General features: G+C 37.2%; 2 protein-coding genes across 3 annotated transcripts in view; both read right to left on the reverse strand.

The window, feature by feature from the left end:
- Positions 1–429: 429 nt before the first annotated feature.
- On the reverse strand, positions 430–8,997 carry nmt1a (N-myristoyltransferase 1a). Its single transcript, XM_048190727.1, has 11 exons — positions 8,884–8,997; positions 6,641–6,785; positions 6,392–6,510; positions 6,186–6,277; positions 5,929–6,045; positions 4,485–4,655; positions 2,375–2,483; positions 2,121–2,291; positions 1,326–1,493; positions 655–792; positions 430–444 (listed from the first exon to the last, which is right to left on the reverse strand). The coding sequence occupies exons 1-11, from the start codon at positions 8,995–8,997 to the stop codon at positions 430–432; spliced, it is 1,359 nt and encodes a 452-aa protein (XP_048046684.1).
- The window catches only part of plcd3a (phospholipase C, delta 3a), a 34,099-nt gene continuing 22,427 nt past the window's right edge, over positions 8,957–20,628 (reverse strand). For both annotated transcript variants that reach the window (XM_048197059.1, XM_048197068.1), the window contains exons 7-16: positions 19,985–20,129; positions 19,670–19,822; positions 18,122–18,274; positions 17,721–17,874; positions 15,755–15,871; positions 15,487–15,665; positions 15,220–15,355; positions 14,825–14,974; positions 11,662–13,688; positions 8,957–8,986 (exon numbers count right to left, since the gene is read on the reverse strand). In XM_048197059.1, the coding sequence (XP_048053016.1) occupies positions 13,558–13,688; positions 14,825–14,974; positions 15,220–15,355; positions 15,487–15,665; positions 15,755–15,871; positions 17,721–17,874; positions 18,122–18,274; positions 19,670–19,822; positions 19,985–20,129 (1,318 nt within the window). In that variant the 3' untranslated portion in view covers positions 8,957–8,986; positions 11,662–13,557. The remainder of the gene's footprint in view (positions 8,987–11,661; positions 13,689–14,824; positions 14,975–15,219; positions 15,356–15,486; positions 15,666–15,754; positions 15,872–17,720; positions 17,875–18,121; positions 18,275–19,669; positions 19,823–19,984; positions 20,130–20,628) is intronic.

A 20,628-nucleotide genomic window follows, 5' to 3' on the forward strand; every position in this document is an offset into this window, starting at 1 on the left:
GGGTGAACTAACCCTTTAAAATAAAATAATACACATACATATATGCACACCAGCCGCTTTATAAACCGGCCACTGTTCAACTGCTCATTAATGCAAATATCTACTGCATTTAGGTATGTAGATATGGTCAAGATGATCTGCTGAAGTTCAAACTGAGCATCAGAATGGGGAAGAAAGGTGATTTAAGTGACTTTGAATGTGGCATGGTTGTTGGTGCAACAAGGGCTGGTCTGAGTGTTACAAAAACTGCTGATCTACTGGGATTTTCATGCACAACCATCTCTAGGGTTTACAGAGAATGGGCCGGAAAAGAGAAAATATGCAATAAATGGCAGTTCTGTGGGCAAAAATGCCTTGTTGATGCCAGATGTCAGAGGAGAATGGCCAAACTGGCCTGAGCTGATAGAAAGTCAATATTAAGTCAAATAATCACTCTTTACAACACTAAAGGTAAAAGGAAAACCATAAAAAAAGTGACAGCTAGGTGCTTTGGGAGACAGACAGTGAGGTACTATGGCCACCTAGTGTATGAACTTAGCAATGTCAATCCTGTCTTACAAGCCAATTCATTTAACTTCAGCTTCATTCTGATCGACTAAAAACATACTGATTTTAATCTAGAAAAACTCTGGACTGACATCTGAAAACCTGTACCTTTTCTGAGCCCATGCTGGGACATTTCCAATTGTAGAGGTAATACTGCAGGTTTCCATCCCCAATGCCAAACTTGAGCTTCTCCAAAAACGTCTTGTTCTCCATTAGGTCCAGTGCATTAAAGACATCAAATCCTTTCTGCAGTGGGAATGACACAAGAAAAGCTTTAATAAATCTGCTGACAGTTTAATGCTTCAGTAATGCCTGCAATTATACATTTCAAATTGCTGCAGATGTTCTTCTAAAACACAGGTTTGCCTATGGTGCATATTTCAATTTATGAATGTTTTTTTTTTTTTTTCAAATGAGCACAACCCCAAATGGAAAATTGTAGCTCACTTCTAGTGAAAGATTTGCACTAAAACTATAGCTAAGCAAACTCATATTAAGGCTGCAACAACTAACTGATAAAATCAATAGTGAAAATAATCAACAGAATTTTGATTATAGATTAATTACGTCTGTACACAGAAAACATCCACCAAGTTTTAGAAAAAGTAATGTTTGATTTCAATCCTTTTTTGTACATTATGTATGACAGCCCTGCATAGATACGTTCTACATTTGTTTCAGATTAATCAGATTAACCAAACACAATTGACAGATTAATCGATAATCAAAATAATTGTTAGTTGCAGCCCTAACTCTCACACACACATTGAGTGACTGACCGACTTGGCGAGGATGAGAGCGTCTCCCATCAGGTCCAGGAGGGGGGTGGTGGTGTGTACGTTATAGAAAGAGTACGCTGCCTTCAGACTGCGATGCACAGGATGGTTCATAATGGTGGATGGCAGAGTGTAGAAACTCAGGATGTCAGTCACCTTCCCATCTGAATTCTACAACACAGTTGATATAAAGGACCAGCTGTTTACATGGCAAATATATTGATGATTGACCACTCTTTTTTTCTAATGCTAGAAACACTTTCATGAGTGATGCCTCCAGGACAGTGGTTCCCAAAATGGGGTACGTGAGGTGAGAGACAAAGACTTTTTTTAATTCTACCCCACCTTAAATTAGCACTAAATCCTAGCATGTATTTTCACAGGAAAAGAATGGTGTCATAAAAGGTCAAATACAAGACCACATCTTTTGCTGTCAAAACTGATTGCATCCACACAAGCAGCATGCATATAGTAAGTTTCCTGCAGAGTCTGCTGCCTTAACAAACCGCGCTACATTACTGCCGTTCTCGTACCTTTGTAAAAGTTTGTAAAAAGTGCAAATATAGACAAACTGTGCAGAAAGATCGACTTAAGACTCGACTTTTACTTAAAGGTAAAAAAATGCACACAAAAACCAATTTAAGGGGGCAAATATTGTACCTTAATAGAAAAAGTGTGAGAGGGGGGATGCAGAAGGATGTCAAATGCCTCAAGGGGTACACCACTGTAAAAAGTTTGGGAACCACTGCTCTAGGATTATCCGTGCCATGAATTCTAGGTGTTCAGTGAATGTAATACCTGCACTATATAGGTGTCAATGATGTTCTCCTGAGGAAGCAGCCAGTGTTTGACCTCCTCAGGGCTCATGACAGGAACCAGGTTGAACTGATTCAGGTACTCATTCAGCAGGCGGTGAACCGCTGGGACATCCTTTACAGTCATCGGCCTCAGGCCAGGAGTCTTTGGAGCCTGCGGGAGAGAAACACGAATTAAGAGAAAATAGAAAAGAGGAAACCTGACAGATATCACCCAGGGAAGTAGCTGGAACTCACCTCTGGCAGTCGGTAGAGCTTCATTGTGCGTTGCATAGTCATGTTCCGACTCAGGTGAGAGAACTTCACCTCAATCAGCTTTCGTGGGTTCAAGGACCGGTGCCAGTATCTGCCATAGAAATAAGCAAGGCAATTAGTACAAAACAGGGATTTTTTTTTTTTTTTTTTTTTTTTTAAAGGCTATTAAAATCAGTTAAAATAAGAGCAGCAGTTAGCACACAAATAGCTGTGTTGTGTGACAATTACTTATCCCCATTTGAGATTTTCATTTTATGAGAAATTTGACACGTACACTACCGTTCAAAAGTCTGGAGTCAGAAAGATTTTTTTTTATGTTTTTGAAAAGTCTCTTCTGCTTCATTTATTCAATCAAAAATGCAGTAAAATTAGTAAAATATTATTACAAGTTAAAATAAAGGTTTTCTATTTTTGTATATTTTAAAATGTAATTTATTCCTGTGATGGAAAAAGCTGAATTTTCAGCATCAATACTCCAGTCTTCAGTGTCACATGATCCTTCAGAAATCACTCTAACATGATTATTTGATGCTCAAGAAACATTTATCATCATCAATGTGGAAATAGTTGTGTTGCTTAATATTTTTGTGGAAATATTCAGCAATAACACTGATTTGACTGTACTGACACTATTGGATGAGAACTGAACTGAGCTGGGTGCGTTTCCCAAAGTGAACTATGGTCGCAAGTTCCGTCGTTACCAATAGAGTTCAATGCGACTTACGACCATAGTTCACCAACAATGCTTTTGGGAAACGCACCCCAGGGTGATGACATCACTGTTTTCTACAGAGCTGCTTTATAGCCGAATTGAACTCAAGTCATATTTGATGATCTTTACACAGTTATTAAATGGAACTGAATCAACACTGAACTGATCTCAGCTGAACAATGACACTATTTTTGTTTTAGAGCTGCTTTAAAGGTGCCCTAGAATTAAATATTGAATTTACCTTGGCATAGTTGAATAACAAGAGTTCAGTACATGGAAATGACATACAGTGAGTCTCAAACTCCATTGTTTCCTCCTTCTTATATAAATCTCATTTGTTTAAAAGACCTCCGAAGAACAGGCGAATCTCAACATAACACCGACTGTTACGTAACAGTCAGGATCATTAATATGTATGACCCCAATATTTGCATATGCCAGCTCATGATCGAGACATTAGACAAGGGCAGAACGTCTGGATGTGCACAGCTGAATCATCAGACTAGGTAAGCAAGCAAGGACAACAGCGAAAAATGGCAGATGGAGCGATAATAACTGACATGATCCATGATAACATGATATTTTTAGTGATATTTGTAAATTGTCTTTCTAAATGTTTCGTTAGCATGTTGCTAATGTACTGTTAAATGTGGTTCAAGTTACCATCATTTATTACTGTATTCACGGAGACAAGAGCCGTCGCTATTTTCATTTTTAAACACTTGCAGTCTGTATAATTCATAAACAACTTCATTCTTTGTAAATCTCTCCAACAGTGTGTAATGTTAGCTTTAGCCACGGAGCGCTATCAAACTCATTCAGAATCAAATGTAAACATCCAAATAAATACTATACTTACGCGATTAGACATGTTGCATGACGAACACTTTGTAAAGATCCATTTTGAGGGTTATATTAGCTGTGTGAACTGTGTTTATGCTGTTTAAGGCAAGCGCGAGCTCCGTGGGCGGGGAGTACGAGCAATTAAAGGGGCCGCAGCCTGAATCGGTGCATAGTTAATGATGCCCCAAAATAGGCAGTTAAAAAAATGAATTAAAAAAAATCTATGGGGTATTTTGAGCTGAAACTTCACAGACACATTCAGGGGACACCTTAGACTTATATTACATCTTTTAAAAAGACGTTCTAGGGCACCTTTAAAGCAGAATTGAACTCTGTTTGAACCACTTGTGGCAGAATAAAGCATATTTGAGAACCGACACCCCATCTGGAGGAAGGTCATTTTGTGTGTCAGAGAAAAAAAGTTAATGGCTAGCAATATCTGCTGCCGCTTAACAGCCCATCTGTCTAATGCCACTCTCCACTTTGCACAGAGGTAGCTTTACATACATATTATGAGAGTGCAGATGTGTGTCTTACCTGCAGGTGCCCACTGGTTTGGGCAGCACCACACCTGCGGTGTACACAGCCTGAAAGATGCCCTCCAGGTTGACCCGTCTCGTGATCTCCCTGATGAGTACCGGAGCCACTCGTTTCGAGCGAAGTTTCTTATGCACACACAGAAAGTTAATCTCCACCATCTTCTTCTCTCTGGGAGGATTGAAGAGCAGATATGGGTCAACACCAGAATTGAGAAACCAAAAAAAGTACTCAACATTCTAGTCTGCACAATATGAAAAAAAAATATTCATTGGATGAATTTGAATGTCTAATTTTACATGCAAATTACATATCAGTAAAAATGGTCAGCACTCATTTTCTGTGGATCAGACTGCTTTTAACTCTTACCACTCATTTTAACTCTTAAACTTGCTTTAACCCTTGCACACGCAAGTTTAAATTATTCTGGCTGAGCCACGAGCATGAATTTTTAAAGGCAACCATTATTTAGAATGTATTTATTGTTTCCATGGTGACACGTAACTGCTTGTCATGTGACACACCGCAGCCTCAATAGCTCTGTATGACTGATGATCTGCTTTTATTTAATTTTTCCTTTTTTTACTCAAAATATTCACAAATTTGTTAACTATAGCATGAAATATCTGATATTCCAATTGTCAAAGTGGATGTGTTTTGCTGTTTAAACACCTTTATAACGATCACGTTAGTTCAGCTATATGCGCGATGGGCGCCGCCATGCTCGTTTGTGCTGCAGTACAGAGAATCAGATCTGTTGGATTTACAACACGCAAATTCATCCTCCCGAAATACATGAGAGCGAAATACTCTAAATGTATTGTTTTGTCTGTACTTTTAAGTGTATTTAAATGTCTGAAACCTAAATGTGGTTGAAAACACTGCATATTTGTGCTCGGCGCCAGCCAAAGCGCGCAAGCACATTTGAATTTGGCAGTTGATCACATGGTGCACTGAACGTTCTAATCACATCGGTATGAACGTACGTGTCAACGGGTTAAAATGGGCAGTTAAAATGGGTTTTATAATTATTAAATACATTAGTTTGACATTGTTTTGTGTGGATATATTTAGGGCTGCCTCTTAGCAGTCAACTAAATTTGAGTCGACAAGAAGAAGCTCAGCTGACCCAAATTGTATTAGTCATTTCGTCTAAGAAAAAAGAAAAAAAAAAACTCCACAGGAAGTCACGCAGTCCCTTCGCACTGTACGCAACCCTTGCATACGCATAAAAACTGAAGTATACTTTGGCCTTTAGCGTAGGGTAATGGCTGACTCACGAACAGTTTGAAAGTTCAGCGCAACTGCCACTAGGGGGGCTAAATGCGACAATAGTATTTAAATGTCGGAGACTGTGAAAAGATAACTTGAGGTGTTTCTGGATTTAGATGTTGACTTTGTTGCATTTGAACTATTATTTAGGTAAACTATTTAGGCTGCTTACATGTCATAGATGCGGATGTTGGCTGGAATGGCACTGATGAAACCAACTAGCTTCTGATTAGAGTTCACTCTCACTCCACAATGCCACTGAGGCAACCAGCCTGGAGGACGCAGAGCCCTGGGACAAAAACAGAGTACATAGACACTGAGGATAGATATCACATGACTTTTACCTTTCAAATACAAGAAAAAAAGACAAAACATTTTGATCAAATTTTTCATAACCCATCTGTCATTTTTCAAGCCAAACATTCTTACCAGAGCAGAAATTCAGGAGAGTAATCAAAACGAAACATGTTGTCATCATCCTCCACGTAGTTCTCGTTCAGGAGAGTGTACAGCTCTTTCAGCTTCAGAGAGACAGAGAGAAAGAATTAAACTGAAAACACCTTCAAGACCGTGTTGTTTCCAGGTGTATAAGTATAAGATATCGAGGGAGAAATTTAGTGGTTCAAATGTCGTACCACTCCAGGATTTCCCAAATCGAGAGCGTCCCAGCTGAAGCCCTGTGGGAGGCTGTACGGCTCCTCTCGTATGTTATCTTTATCCGGCTCAATGCAGCCATGTGATGTCACAGTCTCTCCTACAAACAAACAAACTCAGAATGAACTGTGCCACAAGTCATGAGTCTCAAGAAAACATGTGTTGTACAGATGATGGAATAAGTACAAAAACTAAACTACTGTGAGTACAATTGCACAAATGATCAATACCAAGTTTTGGAACAGGCTGAGTGTCCCAGAACTGATAACTGCGACGTGTGGCCTCCTCCATGGTTTTAGCTGGACCTTGTCCCACTGAGAACAGCTCAATGGCCTTCTGGATCTCCTGTAACTTATCCGCAGGGAGAGAGTTTACCTGAGGAAGAGACAAAGATGATTGAAAATAGGGGGAAAAAATTAATTAAATGCTTAAAAAAGTACTTTGGCTGTATCATGGTGCAGTGATATTATCAGATGGTAATTATTAATACAATGGTACCCAAGGTACTTCAAAGAATACCATGGTTTTCAAGGCATTTCCTGCATTGATATATGGGTCTAAATTAAAGGTGCTGTAGAACGTCTTTTCAAAAGATGTAATATAAGTCTAAGGTGTCCCCTGAATGTGTCTGAAGTTTCAGCTCAAAATACCCCATAGATTTTTTTTAAATTAATTTTTTTAACTGCCTATTTTGGGGCATCATTAACTATGCACCGATTCAGGCTGCGGCCCCTTTAAATCTCTCGCTCCCTGCCCTCCCGAGCTCTCGACTATAATACAGTGCATAAATAAAGTTCACACAGCTAATATAACCCTCAAATGGATCTTTACAAGATGTTCGTCATGCATGCTGTATGCATACATCGATTCCTGTGAGTATAGTATTTATTTGGATGTTTACATTTGATTCTGAATGAGTTTGAGGCTGTATGCTGTGGCTAATGGGCTAATGCTACACTGTTGGAGAGATTTACAAAGAATGAAGTTGTGTTTATGAATTATACAGACTGCAAGTGTTTAATAATGAAAATAGCGACGGCTCGTCTCCGTGAATACAGTAATAACCGATGGTAACTTTAACCACATTTAACAGTACATTAGCAACATGCTAACGAAACATTTAGAAAGACAGTTTACAAATATCACCAAAAATATCATGATATCATGTCAGTTATTATTGCTCCATCTGCCATTTTTCACTATTGTTCTTGCTTGCTTACCTAGTCTGATGATTCAGCTGTGCACAGATCCAGACGTTAATACTGCCTGCCCTTGTCTAATGCCTTGAACATGAGCTGGCATATGCAAATATTGGGGTCATACATATTAATGATCCCGACTGTTACGTAACAGACGGTGTTATGTTGAGATTCGCCTGTTTTCCGGAGGTCTTTTAAACAAATTAGATTTATATAAGAAGGAGGAGTTTGAAACTCAACGTATGTCTTTTCCATGTACTGAACTCTTGTTATTCAACTATGCTGAGGTAAATTCAATTTTTGATTCTATGGCACCTTTAAAATATTTGAACTACATGAGTAGACCATGCAATTGGGACAGTGGTTGTTAAGAAAAATCTCTTTTCTTATACTGAAGTAGTGACGCACCAATATTACATTTCTGGCCGATATTGCTAAAGGCTGAAATACAATATATGTCTTTTTTAGTGTATGATGTTCAGAGTGAAGATATCAAACCTGATATTTTGAGCAATTTTAGAACACTAATTGTTTTCATTTCTAACAAGGCAAGTGTTTCTACACAAGTTTGTTGTGTTCGAATGATGTAAAAGTCGTGTCTGATCTTTAGTTGTTTAGTATATGATGTCCAGTTTCTCCTTAAAGGGTTAATTCACCCCAAAAATTAAAATCCTGTCATCATTAACTCATGTTGTTCCAAGACTTTTCATCTTTAGAACACAAATGAAGATACTTTTAATGAAATCTCAGATGTTTTTAGGCTTCTATGTGAATAAAAGCCTAAATTCAATCTGTTCATCATAAAAAGCGATTGTGTCTCTTCAGAAAATTTGGGTTAACCACTCAATTCACATGGATTAGTTTTACAATCTCTCTATGAACTTTTAGAAGTGGTAGTGGTAGTCTATGGAGGGACAGAAATCTCTCAAATTTCAATAAAAATCATCTTCATTTGTGTTCCAAAAATGAACAAAAGTCTTGCAGGTTTTGAAGGACATTTGGGGGCGAGTAAATAACAACAGAATCTTCATTTTTGAGTGAACTAACCCTTTAACCATTTTCAAAGTCTGCCAGTGTATGATGTCTAAAATATGTATTCCAGCCTTAAGCCGATAATTATAGTTATGGATGATATAGGCATAAAAAAAAGATGAACATTCATTTTGAGAATTGCTTGAGATTACATTTAATTTATTAGTGTTTTTAAAGATGCAGATGAATGTAAATGTAAATAATCTTGCGTTAGACACACAGAGCCATTCAAATACACTCACTTTGGCCAGCGGATCCTGTACGGCATCTTTTCCTCCAGCCTTGTCCTTGTTCTTTTTCTTCTGTTTCTTTTTCTTCTTCTTGGCACCTGTGTCACCCTTCTCCCTGCAGGTCATATGAACTCAGTTGACATGGGCAGATAAATGAGAGGTCATGTCCACTCAGCACTAACTGCAGATGATGCAGGTGAAGCATCATCTCAATGGACGCATCAGTACTTCAGGATGACCCTGAACCTCTCACTAGGGTACCACAATACTTATAGGCTGGATTTTATTTCGACATTTCTAACATATAAACAAGATTTTTCACAGGACAAAGAGAAATGGTCCAGAGTATAGGGATAGTTCGCCCAAAAATGTAGCTCCTATTATCATTTATCATGTTCCAAACCTGTATGAGTTTTTTCTTTTTCTGTGGAACATAGAAGAAAATATTCTGAGCAATGTTACTGGGTTTCTTTGTACATTCAGTGGAAGTCAATATTCACCAAAATCATTCGGTTTCCAACATCCTTCAAAATATATTCTTTTATGTTCCACAGAAGAAAGTAAGTCATACAGGTCTGTAATGACATGAGGGTGAGTAAATGAACTATCCCTTTAACGAACCTATTCATTTCAGTTGAGAGTGTAGTGACAAATACACACACACTGGTAGCAGGTGAATGAAAAAGATCAAGCAGAATCTGAGCTTAAACGAAAAAACTTAAAAAGAAGAAGGATAAAACTGGACATAATGAAACAAATAACTAAAGTCACCTCCATCCCACCATGCAATTCACCTCATGCTTGAACTACACAGGCACAAGAGTCGAGACCCACACCAGTAGTCGAGACGGAATGGGGCGACTTACAGAGAGACGTGCAGCTAATCCTATTAATGTCCTCGGAGGGAGAGAAATGACAGCACTGAGCTACGTTTGTTAAAGGGGGACATATGGTCTATCACATGACCTGCAGAAAAAGCATGTTTTTGTGTGTTCGAGGGGTGGTGGGCTATATAACAAAGACTGACGGATAAACAAGCACCTCTGTGACCATTGCTTTGACAGCCATCTATCCACCAGAGCTTCCCTTTTTTATCTCCATATTACTTCAATAGATATAAGATGCAATGTTGGATGTCCTCATAACATAACGGACAATTGTGTGGTAGTTTTAAATTATGTATGCTTTAGATATCACCACACCTACTTCCCCAGCTTAAAGGGTTAGTTCACCCAAAAATGAAAAAGCAGTGTTTTGAAATCGGCCATCACTAAATAAGTCGTTATTTTGTTTTTTTTGGCGCACCAAAAATATTCTCGTCCCTTTATAATATTAATATTGAACCACTGTACTCACATGAACTGATTTAAATATGTTTTTAGTACATTAATGGATCTTGAGAGAGGAAGTGTCATTGCTCTCTATGCAGGCCTCACGGAGCTATCGGATTTCAACAAAAATATCTTAATTTGTGTTCTGAAGATGAACGAAGGTCTTACGGGTGTGGAACGACATGAGAGTGAGTAATTACTGACATTATTTTCATTTTTGGGTGAACTAACCCTTTAATCACAGTACACTGAAGACATTACATTTTGTATTACAGGTTTTCTGAATTATGTTTAAATATACAAAGCATCATCATCTGATTAAATATGCACTCATTTGAATACATTGGCAGAACAGAAATCATTGAATAAAACCAGGTTCAAAATTCTTGTTTCATTTATTGACATATTAAAAGTTAAACGTTTTTATCACTCCAAAAATGATAAAATACTTTGAACAGCCAGAAAAAAAAAAAAAATCACCACGTTTATTTTTTTTTGTATTAAATGTAAATTATTCTGTATTGCTTTTTGTTACACTTGAATTTCCCAGATTAATTAACAATAAATATAACCAACATGTCACATTCTAGCTAGACACACATAAATAAAAACTAAACAAAACTGTTAATTTAAATATCATTATTACTATAACGGAAGAAAAACGGTTTGGCGAAACCTGACAGGACAGGCGGTGTGTGTGAGTTCATGTTAGGTGCTCTTCGACACACCCGTTACTTCTTCACGATAATAAAGTGCAATATTGTACTATCTGTTGCCTAATTCATCGAGTCGGTCTCTGTACATGACCTTGAGGGACATGCAGTGGATCAGACGCTGGTTAGTGGGGCTTTATTGACTATATTTCAGTGAACAGACCTGCTTTTGTACTGAAAGTGAAACTCCATCGGTAAAAAGAGACTGCAAACCGAGAGCAGGGTGATAAACTCGTTTAATGATGCCCCAGCAGCAGTCAAGCTAACTAGATCACGACAAGTAATCGGTTAGTGACAGCAAATCCATTTTACTTACAACCTAGTGTTTATACAGGCCTGCATGAGCAGCTTTGAAAGCGGTTTTTAGTGGCGATTTATAAATACTGCCCAGTTTTATGGTTTATTGAACAGCATATGAAATAGCGACTTTAATTGTGATAGCTTATTCATTTTTACCATACCCAGAATTATGGTGAGGCTATTAAACCCTTCACACAAAAATGCCAATGATCCTAGAAGAACTGGCCATACGGAACGGTCCTTTTGCTTGATTGACGGCGTCCGAGCCAATCATTTTAGAGATCCGCTAGTCAATCAAGGCAGTGAACCAATGGCGTAGGACCTCAGGGCGGGCTGATATGCTGTTAGCGTGCCCAAGCCTTGCCGAACATGGGCCCTGTCTTTTCGGGCCGTGAGGAAGAGTATTTTACATTTACGAGCTAACAATAAAATGCATACACGCTCACCCGTCATCAGAGTGATGCTCTTCATTTTCACAATTGCTGCAATGTCCATGATCCTCTTCTACCTCAGTTTCTTTCTCCAGCTGCGGTGCTGTCTCATTCTCATCCGCCATCTTTAACCAGGAAGTGAGGATCTCGCCCTGCGCTCTCACACCCCGCAAAACCATTGGTGGACTGCCGCAAAGCCCGACGGTCTCTGTAGTTCTTTCATTTTATGTGTGACAGTCCTATCTATCTATCTATCTATCTATCTATCTATCTATCTATCTATCTATCTATCTATCTATCTATCTATCTATCTATCTATCTATCATACAATAATTAGGTACAATTAGCTATGCAAATATGAATATTAATTTATTTAATAACTGATTATCTATTTCAATACAACATAGGAAAAATATGCATGTATACACACACACACACACACACACACACACACACACACATACAGTACTGTATGAACAACAAGTAAGACATTAAGATCAGGGAACGGTCTGTTACTGTGAAACATAAAATCTACAATTAAAACATGTTTGTAAAGAAGCATTTGATATTACATTATTACATATCATATACAATTAATTATCATAGCCTAGTGCAAAACACAGACCTTTGGGAACTCTATAACTCAACCATAATTCAACAATCTTAGCCATAACATATAGGAGCAAGTGCTATAATTGCCTGCACCTTAAAGGGATAGTTCACCCAAAAAAACACTGAAAAAACATAAAAAAAACATCATTTTCTCACCCTCATGTCGTTCCAAAGCTGTATGAATTTCTTTGTTCTGCTGAACACAAAAAGGGAGATATTTAGATGAAAGTTTATGTCCAGGCCGCTTTGGGACACCATTGACTTCCATAGTAGGAAAAAAACTACTATTGAAGTCAATGGTGCCCCAGAACTGTTCAGTTTCCTACATTCTTCAAAATATCTTCCTTTGTGTTCAACAGAACAAAGACATTTATACAGGTTTGGAATGACATGAGGGTGAGTAAATGATGACAGAATCTTCATTTTTGGGTGAACTATCCCTTTAAGGAAAGTAACTGGTCAAGTGGTTAGGACACTGAACATTTACAATGTTTGCTTTTAGGTTTAATGATCAAATCTTCTGTCTCAGACATTATGTTAAACACAGATTTCATCATTAGTCATAGTTATTTAAAAAATATTTAGATATATTATTTCTCAGAATTATCTAATTGGAACGTCAATGGTGTTTAAATCAATTAAAACATACTTGAGTAAAAAAAAAAAATCAGTCATAGACCTTACTAAACAGTCCATATACTTGCTATGCTTCCAGTATCATTTCAATGTTTTTTTTTTCTACACTTTCTTTATCCTGTCAGTATTCAGCATATCAAAACCTCCAACATAATTACAATATTCAAACATTAAAACAAGTAAAGACAGAAGATCATTTCTGTCTACATGCACAAACAATTCTTGTCCAGCATCTCAAAACTAGTTTAAATTCAATTAAAATATTAAATTATCATAAAAAGTGTTAAATATTTTAAATACAGACTCAATAGAATTCTGTGTCTCCATGGAAACAGACTCTATAAACAACACTGACTTGTAACTTCTAACGATACTGACTTTATAACATATTTAGCTCCAACTGTAACATGTCCTTAACATGTTAGACGCTCTGCTCTGCAGACAACACCACAGATTCACGATGCAAAAGCCAAATGCACTTCAGGTCTACATTGACATTCTTGAGACTGAGTTTGTCCATGTACATCCAGTGTCACATGTTTCAGGTGGTCTCATTCTGAAGAGTCGCAGCACCTCAAGAGCCCGACTCAGTGGCTTTTCCTTCAGTAAGGTATTGTACTTCAGGAAATAAACATTTCCAGGAACTACTGTATGACAAAAGCATCAGGCTTTGCCTATCCGCTCAGAAACGGTTTTAATAGGAACTCCCCGCCGTACAACCTTGACATGAATGAAGAGGGTGGCAGGAGACAGACTGGAGCCGTCTGCTTTTAGCAGGTGAACGTGACGATAACCTGCGGAGCAACACAAAAAAATGTAGTTTAAAATAAAAGCAATGTCACAAGCAAGTGTTCAAAGTAATACATACCAAATACACCACAATTTTCATTTTTTTTTTTTTTTTTATTAAAACTGGTTAGAACAATTAATATTTTATTTATATTTAGTTCGAAATGTTGGAACTAAATGTCTAAATGTTTTTCCATACAGTCAAAGTCAACGTTTCATGAACCTCAGGATTAATTCAAATGTGTTTCACGTCCTTCTTGAACTTCAGATGTAGACATTTTTTAACAATTACGTGCTCTAGGCCATGGACTGAGAAGCAGATTTCCATCTGATTGATCTCTCAGTGATCTGGAAACTATTCTTCTTCAGGAATGGTGCAAATCCCACTCTAGACAGTTAGAGACTTGAACAACAACATTCCAAAAATGACTAGAGCTGTTCTGAACGCAAAGGTTGATCTGACTCTTTACTATATCCCTCTTGAAAGGATATAATTCATTGTTTCCAGTCTTCCAGTCAACTTTTTATAATAGTTTATCTAAAGCATTTATATTTTTATTTTCATTACGGTTAAAAAGTTTGGGTTCAGTCAAATTTTGCTGCAATTATTTGAGTTACAGTAATATTGTAAATATTATTACAATGTAAAATATCTGTTTTCTATTTTAATATATTTTATAATGTAATTTATTCCTGTGATCAAAGCTGAATTTTCAGCATCATTACTCCAGTCTTCAGTGTCACATGATCCTTCAGAAATCATTCTAATATGATGATGATTTACTGCTCAAGAAACATTTATTATCATTATCATTGTTGAAAACAGTTGTGCTGTTTAATATTTTTTCTGGAAACCGTGATACATTTTTTTCAGGATTCAAAAGAACAGCGTTTATTTGAAATATAACTCTTTTTGTTACTTTATAAACATCTTTACTTTAACTTTTGATCAATTTAATGTGTCCTTGCTGGACAGAAGTGTTCAAAAAAAAATCTTATTGACCCTAAACATTTGAAGGACAGATCTTGCTGGAAAATATAAACTACAAACAGTACTTCCACCACAAATAAAAAAAATGTTTATGTTTAAATATTGTATGTCTTATAAAAACATTACATTGTGTAAACCAAACACACACACCTGTTCGCAGGCTGGTGAAGGGGAGGGTGAATTGGCCAATAAAATCGTTCTTAGCTTTGTGGTCATGATCTTCCACCATGAAACGCACCAAGGCCAGTTCAGGCACCTGCAGCTGAAAACTCACAGTACAATCCCAGCGGGGGTTGAAACCTGCAGGGGGAGACAAACACACACACACACACTCAATATTCAATCCTGACAGGAACATCTCTTATCAAAATCTTGATCACAGGCAAAATAAATGTACCATTACATGAAACTAAATTAATATACACCACCATTAAAACATCACTAATGTCTCTATTTCCCATTTATAAGATATCTGAATAGATTATGGATTAAACAATCCTACACCACAAAAGGATGCCTTTAGATTACTTAAAAAACCTCCTCACCATTGTTGTCAATGCGCTGGGTTTTGGCACGAGCCTTATCGATGGAAACTCCATGAATCTCCACCCAGACCTGCGGGTCCACAATGGAGTTGGGCTTGTCAGTGTTTATTTTAGGAAGTTGCTGAGCGGAAATCACCTGTGAGAGAAACAATTCAGTCCACAAGTTCAGTAAAACACAGATTTATGAAATTATTTACAGGGCACATGGGAAGCGGAGCAGTGTTTCCAGTCAGACCATCATGAAAAGCTAAACTAGCTGCTACTAACCCGTATGGTAAGTTGTGTGGGTATGTGTCCTGGTCCTCCACCTGTGTTCTCAGGGTCAAAGTCGGACTTCGGGTGACACAGGAAGTCAGGTTTGAGCACGTATCCACAGCGCCCGTTGGGCAGAAAGCGGCCCTGGTTCAGATCCATCTGCTCTCCCGGTGTCTGGAAGTTCAGAGCCACTGGAGAATAGAACAGAGAATGAAGCATTCAAGCATTTCCTGCTGGACTTGCAGACATACAGGAATGTCCGAGCGCTCGTTCGGCTCACCCATCTGGCAGCCCCCGTTCCACATGTCCTGGGGGTCGTAGTTGGAGGACTGTAATCTCTGGCCTGATGGGTAAATCCTGCTCAGCTGCCGACTGTTGTGTCGAACAAACATTTTCCCTACAGGGAACACACATAAAACAAATTCACATACAGTAAAACAAATGAACAGACACAGAAACTCACGCAAGGAGCAAATACATATTTATAAATATATTTTTAACTATGTTTCAGTAGTAGTTCAGCTGTTTTCAAAGTAGCAGATCAGCATGACAAACTGCTACATTATTGCTTGTATTTAGTATAATTTTGTTACTTATTTATTATTTACTATGGAAGCTTGTCTCCGCCACTAAATAAAAAATAAAAAAGTAATTGCGAGTTTATATCTCACAATTCTGAGAAAAGAAGTCAGAATTGTGAGATATAAACTCGCAATTGCGAGTTAAAATGTCAGAATTGCGAGATAAACACAATTTTGAGAAAAAAAGTCAGAACTGTGATTTATAAACTCACAATTGCGGGATATAAACTCGCTGACTTAATTCTGAGATATAAGCTTGCAATTGCGAAGTCCAAGTCAGAGGAGAAAAGTAATCGCAATTGCAAGTTTATATCACAATTATGACTTTATAACTCACAATTCTGACTTTCGCAATTTTGAGTTTATTTCTCGCTATTCTGACTTTATAACTCACAACTGTGAGTCTATATCTCACTATTCTGACTTTATAGCATGTAATTGTGACTTTATATCACACAATTCTGAGAAAAAAAAGCAATTACATTTTTTATTTTTTATTCAGTGGCAGAAACAAGCTTCCATAATTTAGTTTTAATGCTGTTAACAAATTGATATTCTCATTGTTTTTACATACACTACTAAAAAGTTTGAGTCAATTTTTATTTCGAAATAAATTAATACTTTTATTAAGCAAGGATCAAAAGTGACAGCAAAGACATTTCTATTTGAAATAAAGGCTGTTCTTTGAAATTTCCTATTAATCAGAGCATCAAAGAAAAAAAAATATCACAGTTTCCACAGAAATATTTAGCAGCTCAACTGTTTTCAATATTGTTAATATAATATAATATTATATTAGATAATTATTATTATTATTTTTTTTTTTTTTTGCAAATTAGCATATTAGAATGATGTCTGAAGGATCATGTGACACTGAAGCTGGAACATTCAGCAGTTGTAATAGCTGCTCACAATATTACTGTTTTTAATGTATTTTTGATAAAAATGCAGCTTTGGTGAGCATAAGGGACTTCTTTTATGACCCAAACTTTTGAATGCTAGAGTACATTTTGCTTTGATTTACTGATTTACTAAATACATTACACAATCGGACAGTTTCCTCCTATAGTTTTAACGTAGGTATTTTTTTCTCAAATGGATAGTGTGAATGACCTCTATCTATGTCTAATTTTTTTTTTTGTGGGGGAGGTTGTGTGGTTTGTGTGGTAAATGTTGTGCTCTGAGTGGTGTGACATGACCTAATTATGAAATGATATGAGTTTGATGTAAATTTGTCATGCCGCTGGCTGTCAGTGTTGGCTGGAACAGCAGCGTTTTGCGTTGGAAGTGATCTAATGATCTGCTCATTTATTATAAACCATCTGGTGGGGCCTTAGGCAACAGGCAGGTCCTGATAAAAGCAGCAAACATTAAAACAATACATAGTTCACAGTAATTTGTGAAATATATTCATACAGCAGTGCATTTCTGGGAAGTCGCGTGCCACTTCTATTATGACGGATATCGCGGTATTATATTCCACAATTTAAAAACCTCGATTAAAAATGCTCAGACTGCGCAGAGACTTTTATCTATCCATCCATCCATCCATCCATCCATATATAATATATAACTTCTATTGTTTTTTCAGGCCGGTCCTGAAGCACACAGAACATGATAAGACTTCAGTGAATATGCAGTGTAAATTTGTTTTGTTCATCTTACCCGAGTCTTTGATGAGTTTAAGTGCCTCATTTTCAGAGAAAGAGGACATCAAGCTAGGAGGTCTCTGACTGGCTTTCTCGAAACCACTGAAGGGCACGCTCTGACAATACACCACCATATCTGACAGCTCTGGACTCAGTTTAGTGCTCACAGACTGTGGGGGGATTTATACATGTCAATGAATACGTTCACACACAGGCAGAGTTTTTTCAGAGAATGTTTAGGCATTTTATGAATCATAAACATACATATGATCCACATACATTTACCTGAGCTGCACAGACTCAAATAATTATCTCAAATATGCCAAATGTTAAAACACAAATAGTACAAGTCAAACCACATAATCATCCGATATTTTACAAAACTGGGAACAGGATTTAATTTATATCTGTACTCACCCTTACAGGATCCTTTTTGGATTCCTTTTTGTTCCCGCCCCCTCCCGCAGCAGGATCTTCATCTGAGCTATTTGAGAAGCTAATCCAGCTGTCAGTCTTCCCCAGCAGACCATTCAACTTCTTCCCCTTCAGAAGGATCCGCCCCATCAACTCCTACAGTAAAACGGGCACATGAGAGAAAGAACATTGCTGAAACGTTAACCAATTCCATGAACACTTTGTCTTGCTTGGAAAATGGCCATTTTATAACACTGAGGAAGTAAACACAGTAATTTATGTCGGAGGTCGAAACACACCTTAAATATTATGGAAGAATGTAGGGATGACAGAAAAGTCTTGGAAACAGCGCAGAGTGAAAAAGAGAGGAGGGAATCTCATCATAAATATGAAAAAAGAGGCAAGAGTGCTTGCCACGGTTAAAAATGTTACACTACACCAGTATGAGCACTGGCATGTGTTGATTTAAAATCATTCCTAGTACACCATGATTGCACATTTCCTATATGCTTTTTTTTTTCTTGTAGGCAGCACGGGTCAGATGTTCTTTACTGATAATCCTTAGAAAGTAAACAAGAAGTTTCCAGAAGCAAGAAAGGAAGGGTTAGCGACACCAAAATCTTGGGTTTGATTTCCAGAGAATGTACGGAAGTCATTTTAGACAAAGCATCTTTAAAAGTTTGTGGTCAGTAACATTTTTGAAAGAAATTAATATAAGATTAAAATAAGATTAAAAAAACACTGTAAAAAAATCATTGTTGGTTTAACTTAAAAAAGTAAGTTACCTGGTTGTCTTAAAATTTTGAATTAATTGAAATTAAAAATTTGAGTTAATACAAAGAAGGAGAAACTCAAAATATTATGTTATCTGAACCACTTTTATTATCTAAGTTGATTTGACAAACGAAAAGTTATAACAAATGATGAAAATATTTTTTTTTACAGTGAAACAAACATGGTTTCCTCAAAGATATTAAGCAGCACAGTTATTTTAATTGACTAATTAATTAATTGTAATAAAATATTTCACTATAATACTGTTTTGTTTTTGTTTTATTGTTTTTTTTTATCAAATAAATGCAGTCTCAGTGAGAGACTTTCAAAAACATAACAAAAATCGTATTGACCGTAAACTTTTGAATGGTAGTATATATGTAAATGCAAATGAGTGTCAGAACACTGACATTATGCAAAAGGTGAGGTGTGAAATAGTTACACAGGGTGAATTCAGGTGATCATCTCAATGGCAAAAATTGTCCCAATCACCCTGAATTCACACTACAGTTACTATTGTATTATGATTAACAGGGAAATTCAGCGTACTGCTTACTGCACAGTACAGTAGACAAGTACTAAACGCTTCAAACAGTAGAAAGCTACACTGAGGTCACATGACCTAATTACAACATGGAATGTTTCATTTAGCAAGTGCGTCCATTTAGCATAATGACAATTCTTTTTTAAATCCGGGTATGCCTAAAAATCTGTTGACTTTTGGATGTTTGATGAATTATTAATTCAAGGAAGAGGAAAACCAGAAGTGTTTGTGACCTCAGGGGAGGGCAGCTGTTTGAGGGGCAGCTCATTAAGTGGCTTCTTCAGGAGCTTTTTGCCCAGAATGGAGCGAAGGTGCTGCGCCATGACCGCCTGCTGCTCCACTGAGCAATGATTCTCCAGGGACAAGATCAGAGGATATGGAGACGCCTACGGAGAGAGAGAGACATGATTGTTAAAGAGAAACAACTATTTACAGTAAGTGTGAACTATTTAAAATGAAAAAAAAAAAAGCATGCTACGCTAACCCATATTGTTGCATTATACAAAGATTTTCATTATCGGCTGTTGTAATGCTTGATGTGTCTGCACCTTGAAGGCGTATTGAGCGATGGTCTCGATGACTTCTTTAAAGAGCACTTTGGAGGTGAGCGTGTGTCCGTGGAAGATCATGGGCTCTCCTTTATCACCATCCCAGCAGTCCAGCTCAACACAGCGACAGCCCTGATGCAGAGCTCTAAACACACACACAAGACCCATGAGTTTAACCACAAACAAAGACCATGAACATTAAATGTCATCATTAGTGTTGTATCTCATAAGCCAGTGGTTCTGTAATTTTAGCTGCCTCTAGTCTCAGCATCAGACGTCACTCCCACGGCTGAACGTCTGATGCATATAGCACACAAAATGGGAAGTTTGGAAGTTGTTATCTGATTGGTTGAATTCTACAGGACTTCCAGGAGACATGTGTGGTGCTTTTTTTAACGGTTCGACTCGAAACAAAGCTGTTGTGACGCCAAACCCCTTGTGGAAGAAGAAAGCTGTTTTGTTTACAACTGTGACAATGAGCGCTTATCAGGATCAACTAAATGATTAAATATTTAAAAAAATATGATATGATTAAATATTTAATTCTGGACAACACATGAGCCTTGCAGAATTGGATTATCTGTCATTCAGTTGTATGCAAAATTATTCAAATTTATTTAATTTATTCTTTTGGTTAATGTCTT

Source organism: Megalobrama amblycephala, linkage group LG1 (assembly GCF_018812025.1).
Source record: "Megalobrama amblycephala isolate DHTTF-2021 linkage group LG1, ASM1881202v1, whole genome shotgun sequence".
Lineage (NCBI taxonomy): Eukaryota > Metazoa > Chordata > Actinopteri > Cypriniformes > Xenocyprididae > Megalobrama > Megalobrama amblycephala.

What these genes read in the sequence shown, in the direction of transcription:
- nmt1a (XM_048190727.1), bottom strand. Translation starts at nt 8,997, where the DNA reads ATGACCTGCAGGGAGAAGGGTGACACAGGTGCCAAGAAGAAGAAAAAG. An exon ending in TCTCCTGAATTTCTGCTCTG is followed by an intron (nt 6,046 to 6,185) that starts GTAAGAATGTTT and finishes TTTTTGTCCCAG; the next exon opens with GGCTCTGCGTCCTCCAGGCT. An exon ending in TTGACACCTATATAGTGCAG is followed by an intron (nt 1,494 to 2,120) that starts GTATTACATTCA and finishes ACTGTGTTGTAG; the next exon opens with AATTCAGATGGGAAGGTGAC.